Source organism: Carlito syrichta, unplaced genomic scaffold (genome assembly GCF_000164805.1).
Source record: "Carlito syrichta isolate Samal-C Ts95f unplaced genomic scaffold, Tarsius_syrichta-2.0.1 Scaffold303962, whole genome shotgun sequence".
NCBI classification, from domain to species: domain Eukaryota; kingdom Metazoa; phylum Chordata; class Mammalia; order Primates; family Tarsiidae; genus Carlito; species Carlito syrichta.
The window spans coordinates 206,493-226,816 of record NW_007248058.1 but is presented as its reverse complement, the minus strand read 5'-3'; the positions used below and the strand labels follow the sequence as shown (position 1 = coordinate 226,816).

The 20,324-nt window shown below is 44.9% G+C and overlaps 1 protein-coding gene across 1 annotated transcript in view; it reads right to left on the bottom strand.

Moving 5' to 3' along the window:
- The window catches only part of LOC103261652 (serine/threonine-protein kinase TNNI3K-like), a 286,249-nt gene that overhangs the window by 91,174 nt on the left and 174,751 nt on the right, over positions 1-20,324 (bottom strand). The window contains 3 exon segments of the mRNA XM_008059229.2: positions 2,235-2,367; positions 6,326-6,378; positions 6,704-6,756. Coding sequence (XP_008057420.1) covers positions 2,235-2,367; positions 6,326-6,378; positions 6,704-6,756 — 239 coding nt within the window.

The window sequence follows — 20,324 nt, the reverse complement described above, 5'->3', positions numbered from 1 at the left end:
GGAACCATGAAAGAGGGTATCTTTACCTTTTCAAAATATTCATTTTATCATTAGCAGAGCATAATGGAGGAGAGAAAATGGAGGAGACAAACTGTGTGACTAAAATATGAAGAATACTATGATAAAGGGTGACTTGGGATACAGAGAGAATTGCGCTTAACTCGGTATTGGAGAATTAAGAAGGATTTTTTGGAAAGAAGCTATATTTAGGCTCAGACCTAACAGTAGACTGGAGTTGATGTGATAGAGAGTGGGGAAGAGTGACGCTGACAAAGGGACAAATGTGCAAAAGGCATGAGGTGTGACGGTGGGCGTGCTGGGATGATGGTTTCCTGTGGTCCGGCGACCATGGCGGACGGGCCGCGCGTGTGAGAGGCAGGCTGGGAGGAGGTGGGCTGGGGCGGACGGAGTGGGGGGAGATAGGCTGCCAGGGAGGCAGGTGAGGAGGAGGCCGGCTGTGGAGAGGCGGGTTGGTGGGGGCAGCAGGCTGCGGGTTGGGACGGGGCCCAGCCAGGAGGGCTTTGAAGCCCGTCTTGAGGAGTCTTTTCTAACCGGAAGAGCAAAGGGATAGCATGGGGGGTGTTAAGTCAAGAAAGCCCTAGGATCAAATTTGCAGCTTTAGAAAGTGAGTCTAGTGATGGGTGGATCCCAAGAGGGTGGGCAATGCTGAAGACAGGAAGGAACGTAAGGCGGCCGGCTGCAGGTGAGTTAAGGAAGCTGCAGTGGAGATGGGGCTAGGGGGTGGATTTGAATGCTGATTGGAAAGGAGAATTGAGTCAAGTGATTGGAGGACCGAAGACAAGGACGAGAAGAGGGAGGGAAGGAAGGAAGGAAGGAAGGAAGGGAGGGAGGGAGGGAGGAAGACAGACAAGAGATGAGAGTCAAGCTATGACTGTGAGCCTTCCTATGGATACCTAGAGAGTGTGGGTGCCACCATGCATAGGACGCCCCGACCTGTACCACCCGCTCCCCTCACCTCTCACTCACAGCTGCAGGGAGTCTTAAACTACTTTTCAAGCTTGTGAAGTTCTGGGAATGCAAAGGCCTTCGGGCGAGTCCAGTCCCATGTTACAAGACAGAAGAGACCCGGGTAAAACGGAAAGACAGAGACAAAGTTCCCCGAAAACCTAACACATGCATGCATTCTGCCCGGGTTCATATGACTTTACTTTCTGCATGTAAGCAGAGCATAATGTCTATCAGCAACGAAAATCAGGCTCTCTCCAGGCCCTAATTTTGGAATGTATCCGAACATGTGGTACAAAATTATCAGGAGAAGCATTTTCTCTTGTAAAACATGAGATAAGCAGAGAGAGAGACCCTAACGGGTTATTTTATTTTTTACAATTTGTATTTCAGAGTAGTGGGGTCCATGTAAGGATTTGCTACATCAGTAAATCGCGTGCAGGTGAGGTGTGGGCCTCTAGCCAGCCCTCTCGCCCCCGGTAGTGGACCGGGTACCCAGAGGGTGGCTTTGTGCCCCTTTGCTCCTCCCTTCCCCCTTGAGCAGAGCCCAGCATTTGCTGTTTCTCGCTCTGTGCCCACGTGCCCAGTGTTCGGGGCCCATTCCTGAGAGCACACGGTGCTCAGTTGTTTCTGTGATAGTTCACTGAGAATGATGGGCTCCAGCTGCATCCGTGTTGCTGCCAAGGCCACGACTTCGTTCTTTATGGCAGTGGAGTGCTCCACCATGTATATGCACCCCATTTTCTTTATCCGGTCCACTTTCGATGGGCATCTGGGTTGGGTCTGTGTTTTTGCCATTGTGAATCGTGCTGCAGTGAACAAGTGTGTGCAGGTGTGTTTTTGGCAGAGGGACTTATGTTCCTCTGGTTATATTCCCAGAAGAGGGATGGCTGGGTCATATGGGAGCTCGTTTGTTAGCTTTCATAGGTCGTTTTTTGTCACTCCTTTCTTCCTCCGTACACATATTAAAAGGGCAGTTCTAAATTCTAATCTCAAAAACTAAATATTGCATTGTCCACCTTATTCGTCCCTAAGCGCCACATGGACCATAATCTTCTTCTTTGCTGTATCAGCGACAGAGAAACCACAGCCCCAGACGTTCATAAAATATACCCACCCTTCTGTGTGCTTGTGTCTGAAGTCACAGAACCAAGCCCAAGTTCGGGATTGGCTGCACATCTTAAACCGATTTGGGACGGTTGTCTTACCTCCTTGCTGAATGCGGTGAGCTTTGGAAAGCAGGAAGGCCTCGGCGGCGGTGGTCTTACCTGGCTTGAGGTGAGCGAACGGGATCTCGCCGGGGAGGAGCTGCCACAGACACAGCGCGTAGCTGAACACGTCGGCCTTGATGGTGTAGCGCGTGCACTGTGTGAACGCTTCTGGGGCCATCCAGCGCAGACTCTGCAAGGGGAAAGGTCACGGCCACTCAGCAGGGACTCGCTCCCTCCACCCAGCAGCGCTCTCAGGGAGGAGGAAGTTCTCCCCGAGTGCTCAAAAGGCGCAGAGTGATGCAGACGCTGCCCTCGATGTGTGCCACCAACGCGACTTGGACACACACAGTGAGTCCCCTGTGGCCGCAGAGGGGCTCAAAGGGCATTTTTTGATCACTGGAAGATCATAAAGTTCATAATGCTTCCAGAAACACCGCACTGATGTTACGCATCAAGGAACTCTGCCTCTTAGAGAACGAGGACCGTGACAGCAGCAATTTTTGTTTATCGATTAGCATCTTTTTTGAGAAGCCTTACGATAGCCAGAATAGCCAGCCACGTACTCATCCAGGGACCGATACCTCCCTGGGAGGGACCCATGCCCATGGAAGGAGCCTCCTCTAAGGCTGTAATTTAGGAAGTTACAAACTCGGGCCCATAAATAGTGCTCTTACGGTTGAGGAGGGAAAGGGCCAGCATATTCCTATGAAGTAGATTTATCACTGGCAGGATCAGGTCTGTTTTATTTTCTTTGCCCAGATGTACTATTTCTGAATACTGTTTGTGCAGTATGCCAGAAAAAAAAGAAGCCCATAAAATTTTACAAGTTTCTCCGTAGAAGAAAGTTCTAGCCTCCGTGCCAGTGACATTGTTTACATTCTTTTCATTTGCAATTGCCTAGTCTTCAGTTTAAAATATTAGTTTCCATCCTGGGATGCAAATGCAGAAGCTTGGCTTATTTGTAGCTCAGGGCACAGCACACTGGATGTTGAATTGGGAGGTGAACATTCTGGTTCTGACTCTACCCTGACTGAGTGGCTCTGGGAAAATCTCTTGTGCTTCCTGGACTTCAGAGTTCCTCGAGGACAAAACGGGGGAGTCAAGCCCTTCCAGCTCTAAAGTCCCATGGCTCCCGATCCTAGCAGTGGATTTTGCTAAACACCTTTGCCTGCGGAAGGAGAGCATGGTCTTTGATTACTCTCGCTGAAATCCTGTGTGTAGTGTTGGCTCTAATTCTCTTGAAACGTCCACCTAACTTGCAATCATGCATCATGACAGCTTTTCAAGAATATCTGCACTTCTGTTACGGTGCTCATGTGCGATTCTTCTACAGTGAACTCCGGCTTTCCACCGTGCATACAGTGGATGTCACGACCTCGCGTGAGTGGGTGCAAACCCACAGTCGACCTGTGTTTGCACAGGGAGATCATCGAGTGATTAGGGAACCTACGTAAGGCCCCATAGCTAGTAAGAAACAAAACAGCCTTCAGAATAAAGCCAGAGCAGCGCCGTGCTTTCAGGCTGTGCTGCTGGAATAAAAGAATTAACTTTGCTTGCTGTCGGTTCAATTCAGTTTAATTCTACTCAACGAAAGTGCATTTCGTCAGTCTCAACTGGCTGTATCTGGAATCACCCGAGGGAACTTCTAAAAGAAACAGGTATCCAAGGTCAAGTCTGGCAGTGACATCATAACTTCCAGGGGTTGAGCGTACAGACAGAGTTAAGAACCTGACTGAGCTGCCTCCGTGTCCTGGGTCCCAGCTGCAGTCTGTGTGTCCCGTGGAAGAGGATTCCCGTTTTCACCTCCCTGACCGCAGATCCAGTCACTTTGGCTTTGAACACCACAGGCGCGCTTCTGCCTCAGCGCCTTTGCACTTCCTGCCCCGCCCCCACGCTCTCTCCCCAGTGCAGGCAACTCCCATCTCAGGTCTCTTCTCCAACGTGGCCTCCTCCCTCCCCCCATCTCGATGGCATCGCCATCCCTCGCGTTCTTCCACTCTGCTTTTATTTTTCTTGGTCATACTCATCACCGCCTGATACGTATTTTGTTAATTTGTTCAGTGTCTAACTCCTTCCACTAGAACGTCAGCGTCATGGGAGCAAGGACTTAATTTTGTTCGCTGCAACAGCCCAGGCTCCTGGAGGAAAGTCTGGCATCTAGCAGATGTTCCGTGAGTGTTTGTTGAATGAATGAGTGAAACCCAACTGAGGAACCAGCAGGTGTAGCCACACGCACAATGTAGGGCTGTGACGCGGCCCCTGCCTTTCTCTCTTCCCTTATCTCCCTCTCACTTCCTCTCCCCCATGCTGCCCAGGTCGGCAATCCCAAGCTGTCTGAATTTCTGTGGGGCGGTCTGGTATTTCTCCTCCTCCCCTGTGCCTTTGCTCAGGCTGTTCACCGCACACCCTCCCATGCTCTCCGTGGTTCGGTTAACGCCTCCTGAGCCCACCCGAGCTCTCACGGTGTGTGTCATCTCTCCATCATGGAACTTCCACGCTACTTTCAACCTGTCTGCTTACGACTGTAATTTCCCCGCTAGAAAATGAGCTTCTTGAGGTCAGGGACTCAGTTCTTATTCCCAAGTTGCATTCCTACCTCTTTGCACCATGCCTGGCTCCTGGCTGGCTCTCAGCAAATGCTTGTTGAACGAATAGATAAGAGTAGACACTAACAGTGCAAAGTGACACAAAAGCACAGAAAAAAAGTGTGTGTGTGTGTGTGTGGGCAAGTATGGACAGGAACCCGTTCAAAATGGGAAAAATGGGAATGTCTGCCAAGCCTGGTGAAATGAGGAACCCTGGGGGGAAGGGGCAGTGGAGGGCTTTTTAGGCAGAGAAGGAGGGGCCACCAAGTGCCAGGGAGGTGAGGGTAAACAGCGTGTGTCAGGGCTTGGGAAAAGTTGTGGAAAAGCTGTCTCAGGGGCCCTGGGACCAGTGGGGAGGGCAGACGGCCGGCAGCAAAGGAAGTTGGATTTTGCCTGTGGACGGTGGGTGGGGCCCTGCTGAGGGTTTGCAGGAGGAGGGGAACTGTTCCAGCAGCACTCCTGAGCTGACCCTGCAGAGGCCTGAAGCCAGAAGCCTCGGGCTACCGTCCAGAAGACAGTCAAGGAGGATCTGAACTGAGGTAGCAGGAAATGAGAGTTTAAGAGGATGGGATGAACTTAAAAACAGGAGAAGGAAAAAATGAGACTGGGCACGGTGGCTCACACCTACAGTCCTAGCACTTTGGGAGGCTGAGGCGTGAGGATTGCTTAAGGTCAGGAGTTGGAGACCTGCCTGGACGACACAGTGAGACCTCGTCTCTACCAAAAAAAAAATTAGCTGGGCATGATGGCAGGTACCTGTACTCCCAGGTACTCAGGAGACGGAGACAGGAGGAGGCCAAGGCTGCAGCAAGAATGATCGTGCCACTGCCCTGCAGCCTGGGCGACAGAGTGAGACCCAGGCTCAAAAATAAATGTTAATAAATCAGTAAAAAGAAAGAGAATGAAACAATGAGAAGAAGGGAGTGAGTCATGTGTGATCAGAAACAGGAAGAGAAGGAAGGAGAAATGACTCCAAGTCTGGGTCGTGAGCTATCACAGTAGTTCTAGGAAGAGAGGTGTACTTTTTTGGAGGGGAGGGCCAGGGGACATGAACAAAAGAGCAGGAAACAATTGCAGACACTGAGTACAATCATCCTGGATCCAGATGCTGCAGTTTACATTTTACTTAGACATTAAGACTTGGCTAGACCCCTCATTACCATATCATGTTAAAACTGAGAACCATGAATAGTTAATAGATGCTGATGAACTACTAATTTTATAGTGGATTGTCTATTGAATGCTAACTCTACTATAAGTGGCAAGGCGATCTAAATATGAAATGATCCATGCCTACCATGTACTTTTCAGTTATATTTAAAACATACTCTGCATTATTTTATCCATAACATTTTCCAAATATATATCTTATCTCTTCCTCTAGCAGAGTCTTGAAATAGTTATTTTTGCGGGCTTACTAAAAATAAAAACATAAGACATTATCCTGCCACTGAGACAATGACATTTCTTCCAGCTAAAGCTGCTCTCATGTTACTTCCTCTCATGCTGAGTTTACACATTTTAATTGGTTTATAATTATAGGAAACATAAGCAGTAGCAAACCCCAGGCTGCTTTGTCATGTTGTCTTCATCCAGAGACTGTAGAAATCTTGATTCTGAAGGAAAGAGAAAGCAAATTTATGTCAAAGGAAATATCTCAAAACAAAGGTCAAAGATCACGGTTATCATTTTGAAACCTCCAGAAACCCCTGTCTTATTCAAACTCTTACTTCCTTTCTCTTGGCTGGGGATTTCAAAGGGGAAAAACCAGAAATAAATGATAGACTTTCAAAATTCAGGGTCACTGAAATTTGAATGACTTAGAGGTGTATAGCTGTCAGTGTGAAATCCATTTTCAGATTCATGGTGCAATATCAGGCGTCATCTAGGAATAAAGAAAGAAATAGATTTCACTTGCAATATCACTCATGGAAATCTTACCTCCAAAATCTGCCACCACGGCGTGCCCTTTCTCATACAGAAGAATGTTGTGACTGTAAAAAAAGCAGACTCTGAGTAACCTCTTCTACTTCCTAATCCAGCCGGTCCCCAAAGAAGTGGACCACAGACATCACTCGTTTACCCCAGATACTCAGTGGATCCCCCACAAGGCTGACTCTAATTTTCATAGTTTGGCTAATTTAGAAGAGAGATTTACAAAATGTGATTGTGTCCTATCTTATGTCAAAAGTGTAAAGAATTCCTATCTTTCACAAACCTTCTAAGCTTGTCAGAAAGACCCATTAGCTGAAGGTCAGTTTTTCAAAGTCCTTCAGGCTCATTTGCTAACACAACCGTGGTCACAGGAAAGAGTCAAGGCATCACAAGCCTCTCAGAACCAGGACCAGAGAGCCGGTTTTCTGGAACCCTGGCAGGCACAAGGACAGCTCAAGGCAGGCCTGCAGTGAACACAGCAAAAGGACTCCTTGTGGAAAATGCCTTGAACTATGGACTCAGCTACAATTGCAGGACAAAGGATTGCCTTAAGACCTGTGAAATGGCGCCAACTCAACCATTATTGGATGTTTTGAGAAGGAAAGCATAAAAGTCACCAAAGTCTCTTTTTCAACCCAGAATTCAAGTGAGATCAACAAGAGTGTCAGAGTAGATCTTAAATATTCTCATCATAAAAAAACAAGCTATATGAAGTGAATGAATATGCTAATTAGTCTAATTAGGGTAATCATTTCACAATGTATACATATAACACATCACTTTGTATACCACACACATGTAATTTGATTTGTCGGTTACACCTCAATAAACTGGAAAAAAGAGAAGTGTCCTATTTAAGAAGTAATCAGGGCTACTACAGTCTACAGAGAGGTTCTTCATCTCACAAATCAGTGAACTGGGTTGTGGACTGTCTTATAGACAAGTGTATGGTGATCCTCAATTGTCTTTGAAGGATTTTTGAATGTCTTTTTGGTGTCCATTTCACATTTGGCTTGTCAGTGAATCATTTCAGCATTAAAAGAGTCCCTCTAGAATTTCTTTTTAGTGCATATAAGCTATATTTATTTTGTAATAAATTACAGTGTTCCTCTAGCCTTAATTATTTTGTTTCATGATCAAAATAAGAAAAAACTGCCATTATTTATTAGTCCTAAGTCCAATGTACTATTGAATCATTTATGTAATTGCTTTCTGGCCTTGTCTTGACCTTTATAAGAAAGCTACTTTTGAACTTCTCTCACAATGGTTAATGATTTTACTTTTGGAGTATAGACTTAATCTTCTTTTCAATTGCAGAAAGTTTAAAATGTGTTAAAGTCAACTTTTCTCAGAATAGCACAATGTATAAGTATTTGAGGATGTTAAAACAACTTCCAAGAGGCTGTCTTTAACCACAAACTACTAATTGACACATATGGTTGGAATGCAACTGTCATGCCAAGGAAGTTCAAAGCATCAGGAGCTCTCTGGAAGTTCAAAGGCAACAAGGAAAGTGCATCTACATACTGTACCATCAGACAGTGTAGGTTCAGAAAGAGGTTAACTTGGAAGGGCAGTCAGTAAGTGTATAAACATGTGCTGAGACTCTGTCATGTGCCAGGAAGTTCCCTATATACTGGGACATAGTGGTAAACAAGACAGGCAAAGACTTCTGTCTTGTAGACAGGAGAACATGAGGCTGGAAGAGACAAAGAGGAAGAGCATTCCAGGCTGAGGGAAGATTTTGGCAAATGGCAAGAACTGGGAATGTGTGGGGCATGCATAGGAAGTATAATGAAAATGTGCTCTCTAGATTGGAGAGTACGTGCTGGCAAATAATGAGAGACTACTAGTGTGGAAGAGGGGTCGGGTCCCAAGGGGATTTGAAAGCCAGAAGACAGTTCTGGACTTGACACAGGAGGTGACAAGGAGCTAGCACAGTTTGTATGCAAAGCAGAGGATGTTCTGAAAGCAGACAGACTGGCATTCAAGGATGGTTTTAGATCTAGTTACCAACCAGCTAAAGCAGGAAGGTAGAGGAGAAAAGAGAGAGTGAACATCTGAGGGGAGTACCTAGAGCTGAGGGCAATGTAGATAGAATAAAAGGGAACTAAGTAACAAAGATGACCTTCAACATTCTAGTTGAATCTTCTAACTGTGAAGCAATAATCTATACCTTGAGCCAGGGCTGGCTTATCAGAAAGGCTGGGAATGTTTATGAATGTTGACTGGGGGACAGCGGAACTTGATTAAAGCCAAAGTTATGCTTGGCATGGCTAAACTCACCAGATAGAAAACCTTGACATTTATTAAATCAAAATGACACTCCAAGTGAGCACTGATGTTTAACAAACAACAGCAAGTCCGACAAAACAAAGGATGTGGTGACAGCTTAGAAACGCCTGACGATGTCGGTTCATAGCAGTGAATGGGGCCAGATGTCAAAGAGGATGCCTTGAGAATGACATTGCGGAGTGAGAGCACCTCAGGAGATGCCAGAAAAAAGTGAAGCTTCCTGTTCTCTTCAAGACAGTCTGCATCTGTCTCCTCTTCTCTAACTCCTCGGTAACCATAAAGACTGAATTTTAGAACACCCTTGACGGCTCTTTCATTCTGTTTCTTCAACGAGCGGTAAGCCACGGTTCCCATATGGAGGAATATAAATGGATGCGGACAGGTGGGGTGAAGTTGATGGAACCAGGGCTCTGCAATGACGGCACCACAGCCTTTGCTCAGAGTCAGAGAGGCCATCGGAAGGGTCGGCGGCATCAGGGTCGAGGCTCCTAGGTTAGGAGAGGAGCTTGGAGCAGAGTCAGCCAGTAGATCAGAAATGGGCAGTTATTATTAGTGATGTATTCCAGAGTTCATTACTGAGGAGGTCAAGGCTACAAGCTTCGGAAAGAGTGAACGCTGTGGGCCTGGGGGGCCGACATGGAGGGTGGCCGTCTAGAGAGAAGGAAGCAACCAGGAAGCGAGGGCCTCCTGCTGGCCGGCACTGGTGGTGTCAACATTTCTCCTTATGGAGTCACTGTGTGGTTGCTGTCAGCACACCTATTTTACAGATGGATGAAAGAGGCCCAGGGGTGTCTATCACATAGCCAGGGTCACAGCTGGTAAGAGGTGGAGCCGGCATTCATGGCAAAAAGTTGGCCCGTTTTAGGAGAAGCTGACTCCCACTCAGTCAGACACCAAGCGGCAGTCAGGACGGCTGCGATTAGATTTCCAGACAGAAACTCCAGAAATTCTGCCTGGTTGGAGAAAAGCCTACTGGCTCGTGCCAAAAACACCCGTTTCAATGTATGACTGGAAGGTAACGAGACTGAAATCAACCATGGAATAAATCGAACAATATCTATACTGCTGAAACAGCGAGCAAAGACTGGCTGATGTGTCATAGGCTCTTAAGAAACACGCAGGTGAAGGGCAGACAGTCACACCAAGCACACAAGGTGTCAGCACCAGGGCGACTATTGTCAGGATCCAAAGAGAGAAATGAAGGTGATGGCCATTCCCAGATCTTTCTCTCATAAGAACGCTCTCATAAGAGTCGTTTGTAGCCGATCGCGTTTTCATAGACTCTGGGGGAGAGGCAGTACTCCGTGACATCCGACACTGCAGAACACCCTTATGCACATGGCAGCATCTGATGGAGACAGCCAGGGGAGGCAGACCCTTCTGATTTGAATTTGACAAACCAGCAGATTTGATTTGATTGGACAGATCAGCCAACCTGTCTGTAATTGGTTGAGCCAGCACTTAGCCCAGGCCTCACCATCTGGGTGCAAGGTATCTAGGAGAAGTAACTCCAGGAAAGAAAAGGGTAAGGGAGGAGAAGCGACAAATGACACTGAAAGGAAGGAAGAGAATGGTGAATGTGTGCTGTGTCACACAAACGTGTGCACATAAGCTTTGCACCCAGACGTACGCGCGCGCACACACACACATTAGCATCCTACACTCTCCAGAAACATCTTCAAGGGTGAAATGTCACGGAGGAACGCTCTCTAGATAGCAGCAGTTTGGTAAAGACCATTCGAGTAATTTAAGAAGATAACGGTCAAGATACCCATCCTTTGTTTTTAGAATAATTTTGAGCACTTCTGGATTTAACATCTGGGTATCATCCAAATGAGCATGATGTCAATATTTCATGCTGTCTGCGAGTTTGTAATTTTGTTGTGTCAAGTGAGGCTTGAGCTCAAGAGCGAGTTGCTTAGTTGATGGGAGGGTCTAGTCAACCCTGCAGCGGCCGCGGTTCAGTGGCTTTCTCACTGCTGCGGGTCATCCTGATTTACAGGGGAAGTGATATGCCGGAACGGTGTTGATCAATTTGGAGATGGGAACAAATCCCGCATTTTACTGTTCCGATCTCTTTTCCTCAAGTCCTCAGTCCCTTGTCCCCGATGGTAGCACCGGGGCTAGAATGTTAGGTCAGCCAGTAATGACAACGTCCACTCCCCCTGCTGTGAAGGCCAAGTTCTGTGTCAGGAACTACCATGCAGGCCTCCAGAGAGACTGAGTCTAACTAGGAATGAAAGGCTAGCTGAAAAGAAAAAAAGATAATCTCACATAACTGAGAATTTAAAGTGGTTTTTGCTTTGAGGGACCTACAAAATAAGATAGTGAACGTAAGAATCATGAAAAACATCACTCTCCAAGTAAAAGAAAAATGGAATTAAGGAATAAGAGTGACGGGAGGTTATATAGAGCACAAGGACCTGCAATCAGAAGACAGTGCTCTATACTCAGACTTGCTGTTGCCAGTCCTGTGGTTTTGGACAAATGGCAATACTTTAATTTTCTGAAGCTTCTTTTCTCATCTTCAAAAATTGTGAGACAAATGATGAAAATTAAGAGATAACATATGGAATTTTCTTGCACTCTGAATTGCTAAGTAGGCAGTGGCTATTATTAATACACATAAGATCTTACTTAGAGTGTTGGTACGACTTCAATGATAACGCACTTTGGAAACTATAAAGTCATGTACCTTAGGTATTAAGTGACGGGTCTTGGAAGCAAAGTGACTTTCTAACCCAAAACCTCCAATAGAAACCGACTCCACTGTGGAGTATTTCAACGTTCTCGTAGCCCTACAGAGACTCCTCTCTCGCCATTCCCATGGTCTGATTCTACAAAACTTTGCTGCTTTGATTGAATGACTGTTCCACCTAAAGGGATCCTTGTTCCCTGACTGCGTTGATACCACGGTGTTTGGACTTGGCTCCAGCTTTGTCTTTTACCATGAAGCAAATGATTTGAGTCAATTGTTTATGGAACAGAAGTGATTATTTATCTCTTTGAAGTGTCTGTCTCTCACAGATTACCCCCACAATAATGTTCTTTTAACCTTAACAGTGCATGCACTTAGTGGAATATGAAATACAGCAGAGCAAGATTTACTTCATCCAAGTAAGTGAGGCGAAGAGAATCCATCCTCTGACCTTCAGTTCTTTCTTCCTTGGTAACACAGTTCACTTTCAGAAAAGAATAAGCTTTCTGCAGAGTGTGGCGTGCGTGTGTGTGTGTGTGTGTGTGTGTGTGCTTGTGTCTGTTTAAATCTTTTAAATGTTTTCTCCAGCTTGCTTTTAACCAAAAAGGAATGGAAGTTAAATTCTGCTGGTTCCTTTCTACAAAAGAAAATTTCCCCCAACCTCAGAACTGAATTAATTGAATGAAGCCATTATGTAAGGATCATGAGTCTTTTCATTTTAATTGCCTGCATTGAAAATTTACCTAAAGTGCTCAAATGATTCATAATCAGTTGGTTATGCACTGTAGTCCAATGCTAATTGTCACTATTAATCAGACGGGCCTGAGGACTAGACCATTTTCCCATTCTGATTTTCTTCCAGAGCAGGACTGAAGTTCCTGATGGCCTTAGAAGGATCAAGGTGACTCGCTACTCTCATTCCGCTACCATTAGGAGTTCTTTTAAGTCACTTAAAAAATTCATCAAGATTAATCCTTTTTTTTTAATTACAGAGCCATGTAATTACCTATGTCAGTCGTTACTAACCAACCCTAGTGTCGGGGCACCACGGCCAACCTCTCGGCTCCTTACTGGAAAAGAGGACAGCCGCAGAAGTAGGAGCCGAAGAGCATAACTGCAACGCATCCCAGACTTCTAGAAGCCGCTGTTTCCTGATGTGTCCCTGAAGGTGATTAACTCGCATGATTAAAGACACGCGGCGCTCGGCATGCCTGGAAGCATTCCAAGGGTTAAATCAGTGGAAGCAATTAGGCTTCATTTTCAGTCTCAGCACACTGTGAAAGTCATTAGTTTACAAACACATCTGCCTGGCAAGCAATCATTCAGACCTGACGCTGAGAGCCTCGGATCTGTAAATCTGCGGCTGCCACATATGCCCCTGGAGCTATGTGACGGCTCAGGACTCTCTTCCTGCCAGGTACCTCTTTCTGAGGGTCCCACCTGAGTGACCTTCGGTGTAGGCAACTACATTTTTCTCTTCTCTTGCGTCTCCCTTGAAAACCCCTCCTGAACCTTTGCCAGCTGCTACTGCCAAACTCAATGAGATGCCGGAGCTGGCACCCCCCTGTCCTCTGAACTGCTTCCAACGTGTTTCAAGATGCCGACCTGACCCTTGAGGTTCAGTGTAATTCACATTCACTGACTTCAGAGCTGTGTATCCTTTCCTACAAAGCACTCGAGGGGTCTGGATTCACCCTTGTTGTCACAGATCTAGTCTCATGTGCTCTTTTAAAAATATCTTTATGTGTGTGATTCAGTCGATTGATTGATCTATCATCTATCTATCTATCTGTCTATCTATATCTATCATCATCTATTATCTATCATCTATCACCTATCAATCATCTACCTATAGATCTATCATCTATCTACCATCTATCTATCTATGTACCTATCTATCATCTATCTAGCTATCTATGTTGCTGGCTATCTCTCTGTCTCCTATCTTTCATCTACAAGTTCTGAAAATGAAGTTCATAAGCTTGCCACCATGTGCTTATGTTGGCAGTATTGTACAAACAACTCGGTAAGGTTTCATAACCTTGGTATATCAGTGTTTCACAGCTGTGTTCATGTCAATGAGGGGCGGTATTTTGCTGAGTAGTGGTCTTTGTTGTTGCATGTTTTTGTGTGCTGTCATGAGAATGTTGGAGTTTAAATTAGAGCAATGAATAAACATTAAATTTCTTGTTAAACTTGGCAAGAGTAGAAGTGAAATCAGGGACATGCTAGTCCAAGTTTATGGGACTAATGTCATGAAGAAAATGGCAGTGGACAAATGGATTAAACATTTCTCTGAGGGGAGAGAAAGCATCACTGATGAAGAGACATCAGGATGGCTAGTAAAAGCAAAGCTGATGGAAACATTGCAAAACTCTGTTGAATTAGGCATCAAAATCATTGGCTGACTGTGAGAAGTATAGCAGACCAAATAAACATCAATAAAGAAACAGAAAAATCTTAACTGAAAATCTTGGCATGAGAAAGTTGTGTGCAAAATTCGTCCCAAAGAAGCTTTTGCATCATGACGATGTACCAGTTCACACAGCACTGTCTGTGAGGGAGTTTTTAGCCAGTAAACAAATAACTATGTTGGAACACTTCCCCACTCACCTGGTCTGCCCCCCAATGACTTTTTTCTTTACCTGAAGATAAAGGAAATATTGAAAGGAAGACATTTTGATGACATCCAGGACATCAAGGGTAATACGATGACGACTCTGACAGCTGTTCCAGAAAAAGAGGTCCAAAATTGCCTTGACGGGTGAACTAGGTGCTGGCATCCGTGCATAGCTTCCCAAGGGGAGTACTTTGAAGGTGACCACAGTGATATTCAGCAATGAGGTATATAGCACTTTTTCTAGGATAAGCTCGCAAACTTAATTGCCAGAACTTGTATCCATATATGTATGTATGTATGTATGTATGTATGTATTATCCATCTATGTATTTATGTATCATCTGTCGTCTATCTTTCTATCTAACATCTATCTACCTATCTACTTATCTATCTAACATCTATCACCTATCTATCATCATCTATCTACTAACATCTATCTATCACCTATCTATCTATCTATCTATCTATCTATCTATCTATCTATCTATCTATCTATCTATCTATCTATTATCTATCTACTAACGTCTATCACCCATCCATCCTTCTTTCTATCTATCTATCTATCTATCTATCTATCTATCTATCTATCTATCTATCATTACCCATCCATCATTGTGATTCTTACGTATTTAGGTAGCTGCTGGAGGTCCTGGGTTTGAGCCCCTGGGTAACAGAGACAGTACGTTTGGGCTCAGGGACCTTAGCTCCTTATTCACGTATGTTAAGCGGCAACTAGACCCGGCATAACTACTTGAGGCCCCCTCACAACTGGGGCTGCCAACAGAAACCTGACAACAGCTATAGAGCAGCATCAGAAATCCCATGTTTTACTTCATAGCCACATACAGCCTCAGTCCACATTCATGACGCCTCTTTGTACCTTGGGGCTTAACACAAACTACTCCAGGACTCTAACCAGGTCTTGAAGATTCTCCCTCTTTTTTTGTTTTTTTTTTTTTTAGGTTGTTGTTTTTCTGCAAGATAAGTGAATCTTCTGGAAATCTGTTTTTTTACATTTTATTTCATCAGCCCCACCCCCCACCACCTTGCCAAAAGCTACAGAATCTCAAGACTAGGTTTTCCCATAATCCCTCTGAAATAGTTCTTCACACAAAAGATAAGAATTGTAGTTTTATCTCTTCACGGTGCCAGAAAGCGACCCCGGGTCAGCTCACAAAGCCTGTCTCGAGATGCTGTCTATCTACCTCGGTCCTTTGGAGGGATCATGCAGGGAATAGCTGTGCTGACAGTCTGACATCTCCCCAAACTCATCCAGGAATAGCGACATACAAACCCTAAACACGACCTAGGCAGGAGAGAGGGAATTTACCAACGCCTGCATCATGAACTTCTAAACACCGGAAGCCTGATTTCCGTGAACTCTTGGAAACCATGGAAACGGGAAACTCCAATAAGTGCAAAGGATTGCAGAGCCTGGACTCTTCCTAAAACAAACTCTGGTCTGTCAGTAGAAGTATATTTGAGGCTTACCTCTAAAGCTACTGACTTTGTCCCATTGCCGGTGGGATTGAAGAGGTGGATTATAAGATTTGTATTGTGGTTAAACCCGTTTATTGAGGGTAATGTGGAAAAAAAGCTCACGTTCCTCACTCACTATTTGCTCAGCACCATGAAATACAGGGGGAGGGGTGATAATGACTGAATAAATCTGACCACACATACGCACGCTGTTGATTGTGAGGCTTCTCTGAGCGAGTGCCCTGGAATCGACAAGCAAGTATAACATTCATTTCTACGTATGGGTGGAGTTGTTTCTTATGTATAATAGTATGAGGAATCTGAGGTATGCGAACTGCAAATTGGGACATCTCTGAATGTTGATGCAGCAATCAAGGTAATACCATGGGAGATGATGGCTTTGCATTCATCATGTGTGGCTTGTTTGATCTTAATTTAAAATTGAGCGGTGGAGGACACATATTGGAAAATATCAATTTGGCAATGTTTTTTCGTAGCCTAACATTGTTCTGATGCAATGGAATTGTGAATGAGCAGAGGGTTTTGACTTTAGATAATTGGTTGTGAAACCTACGTTTGGGGGTCACAGCTGAACGGTGCGGGGTAATTTTTTCCCACAAAGCACACAGTCAAAACTTTAAACAATAAAGAGCCTGTAATCCCAGCACTTGGGGAGGCTGAGGTGAGTGGATTGCCTGAGACCATGAGTTCGAGACCAGTCTGGGCAGCTTGGCGAGACCTCATCTTGACAATAAATCAAAAATTAGCCAAGCATGGGAGCACACACCTGTAGTTCTGGCTACTTGGAAGGCTGAGGCAGAAGGATCACCAGAGCCCAGCAGGTTGATGCTGGGGTGGTTGTGAGCATGCTACTATACTCCAGTCTGGGTGACAGAGTGAGACACCGACTCTAAAAAAAAAAAAAAGAATAAAGAAAATGGCAAAACATATGTGACATTCCAGTATGAACAATGAATAATTAGCTAGCCGATTACTAAAGTTATCAAGCCAAAAGAGTCATAGTTTCCAACTTTGACTCCTTATCCCCCAAATCGTGCTTCTAGAACCTTTTTGAATCCTCAGTGATTTTTTTTTTGTTTTATTTTTTATTTTAGATTCAGAGGATTTTTGTGTTGCTTTGTCACTTGGAGCTATTGCATGATGTTGAGGTTTGGGCTTCTGTTGAGCCCATCATCCAGACAGCATGCCTGGCCCCCACTGGGGAGTTTTCCAACCCTTGCCTTCCCTTCCCCTTTAAAAATACCCAGTATCTGTTTCTCCCATCTTCATGTCCGTGCGTACCCAGTGTTTAGCTCCTACTTATGAGAACAGGTGGTATTTAGGTTTCTGTTTCTGCACGAGTTCACTTAGAATAATGGCCTTCAGCCACATCCATGCTGCTAAAAAAGACCCAATCTTATTCCTTTTAATGGTTGCATGGTGAGTATTCAGCTTTGACTATACTAAAAACCATGAGGTCCCTATGCAATCCTTAAGTCTGTACATAAGCCCTGAAATGCACTGGATATTTACATGTGACGAGAGAGCACAAGTTTTCCAAAACAAAGGACAGGCAGGAAAACAGTTGGAAAGTCGATGTAGCAGACATACGGGAAACTTCAACAGAAAGGAGACGTAGTGAGAGTATCGTAGAGTTGAAATGAATATGGGAGATTATTAAGTGATCTCTTAATCCATAAAGGAAGAACTTGAAGAGCTTTGTCTTCTTCAAGGCCATCAATGAATGGTTTGACCAACGCCTGCTCTGTTTCCTATACCACCTGCTTCCTTTTTCCTGAGCTCTGAGGGTCTAAGCATGTCTCTAGCCCATATTCAGGGTGAAGGCACCAACTACAGGGTATCTACTTGTACCAAAGTGGCACAGGACTCTTCTCAGCCACGTTAAAGAAACCAGATCTGAGATGAACTCTTTAGCAATGTGCCTGGTACCTTTTGAGCAACTGTTTTACACTCAGACATAGAAGGTCTGTTAATACTCTCTATCTCTGATGTTAAAATCGAATCCCAGACCCTAATCGGGAGGTGCAGGAAAGGAAACAAGGCCAGAGAGAGGAGAGAATAAGAGAAGAATGGTACGAAAGACAAGTAAGAGAAGAAAACTCTTGTGAGTTCAGTGTGGCAGGCACCCCTGGCATTTTGTTGCCAAGTTTTCTGTTCAAAGAGCCTGAAGTCAGTGTACATGTGTCAAGCAGAGGAGGGCTGAGCTTAAAAATAACAGCTGAGAGGAGAGCTGTTCTTTTTCAACAAACACGGTTTTCTGTACTAAGTAGAGAAGCCTGAGACTCGGCCCGCTCCAAGATCAGGCGAGGCGGCTCTATCTGTGACGAGCAGAGGCTCTGCTCCCACAGAGCTCGACCTCTAAGGACGGTCTCCTTCTACCCTCTCAAAGGGAGCCACAGATGAGTGTTTAAAAAGCATGACTCCGGGGGAATTTGTCTGCAGCTCTTCGGGACGCAGGGATTTGTAGGTAACTCGGAAAGAGAAGCCGCTTTTAGCTACCGGACTAATCTGAAACTCCAGCTTTGACTGTGGTATCTCCATCTCCCCTTCGTGACCACGGGGAGACCAAACACCCATGTCTCTGCCAAAGGGAAAGCTAAAAGCACTCAGTGCCTCATGCCTTCCATCAAGGGCACTGTGAACATTCAAAAGAAACAAACGCATCTTTTTTTTTTAATCTCGTGGAACCATTCCGTATCTCTGCAGTTGCTGAGAGGAGGCTGTTTGTTTCTTTCAAGACACTAGACAGTCTGTCCCTGTGAGCTAGAAGTATTAGTCACAGGAATGGGAGTTATCAGCCATGACGGTTTAGGGCTATTTCAGCCCTAACCCTTTGTCTGCTGTGTGACTGTCCCCAGAATTCCCTCTGGCTCCTTCGTCCTTGCCTTTTCTCACGTTGCCTCCTTGGAGTCTGAGTTGACTTCCTACTTTGTCTCTGAATAAACATCCCCATTTTTCAAGGCTCCGCTCCGGATGGTTTCTTCTCATCCAGGTTCTCAAAGCATTTGCTCCCCATCAGATTATAGAATCCACAGAAGCAAGAACCAAATGCTGGGAACATTATTGGAAATCAGAGAACTCTTATTCAATTAGGATTCCTTCCTGACACTGGATGAGTAACGGGCAAGAGAGAGTGGGTGTGATGGGAGAATCTCATGGGGTGGTTTCATTCAGTTGCAACTTTCCCCAAACTCTAGAATTGATTCCCGTGGTTATTCAGACTAGACTGTTGCTTCCTATTTTTTTTAAAGATTCAAATATGAGCTTCAAAATAAACTATCTGGGACCTAAAATCTTAACTTTCCCTTTTTAGTTTTACTCCAGGCAAATCCTTATCTGTAGGTTTCCTATATATTCAACATTTACTCAGTGCATGTTTAAGTAATATTTATTTGGCTTCTACTACTTTGCGGGGTGGATATTGCACAAGACACAGCTCTCCAATAAACTCACCTTTCAGGGAAGATAAGGAAATGAGCTGCTTGGACATGTCTCACTTCACCCTTCTCATCACTGCTGTGTGTAAGCCAGGTCCCTCTGCCCGGAGCTTCACTCACCCCAATGACGCCTGATCATTTCCTTCCTGACCAACTAATTCCTAGTTCTGCGATAAGAACAAGCTTAAGTCTCGCCTGCTTTTTGAGCTTTTACCCAAATATTCTAGCCTGCACTGATATCTCTGAGACTAAACGCTTATAATCATTTTCAACTCCATACATTTGGCACTTTGTATATGTTCTTTTCTCTTATCCTTTTTTTCCCCCTCTTTTTGTCTGTATCTCCTATTTCCCGGGGTAGATTACACTCACTTTTAAGCCACTTTGTCTCTTTCGGCCCCTATGGCTTAGCAAATTAGGGCCGCTCACGAAACACTACGGTTGTGAATAATCAATGGAGTTACTGATAGAACGTCTCGCCGCTCTTCAAAGAGACCTTCAAAGCCACATTCTGCTTCTTTCTTCTTTGCAGTCCATGTTCCTAAAGGGTTTCCTGCTTCTTCATTTTTACTGACCATCCCCTTGTCAACCCACCACAGTCTCACTTTTCCCTGAAACCCATGGAATTGATCTCTGTTGCTACGCAGACTAAATTGCTGTTTTACTTAAGTTCAAATTTAAAAAGTAAAAGTTTTAATTTTCACCTACGTTTAAACTGCTGTTCACGTTTTCCCTGCCGCACCAATAAATCTTTCCAGTGTGAATGCTTAGGTCGCCAGGCCCAACAGACAGGTCCAGTCCCTGCATCGCATATCGTCGCAGAGCCTCCCTTCTCTCGACTCGAGCTTGCTTCTTTTCCCTGAGCGCGGGACAGCCCCACAAATCCATCTCCCCAAAGGAAAAAAGCCAAGGGCCGTCCTTGATTCCCGCTTCTTCTTCAGTTGCCTCCTAAAATGTTTCCATGTCCCACCTATTCTATCGCTGGACATGTTCTAATCTGTCCGTGGCACTTTAGAGGCATCACACAATTCAGCTGTGTGTGCTTGTCCCCACTTGACATAATCTACTCATCTAAAA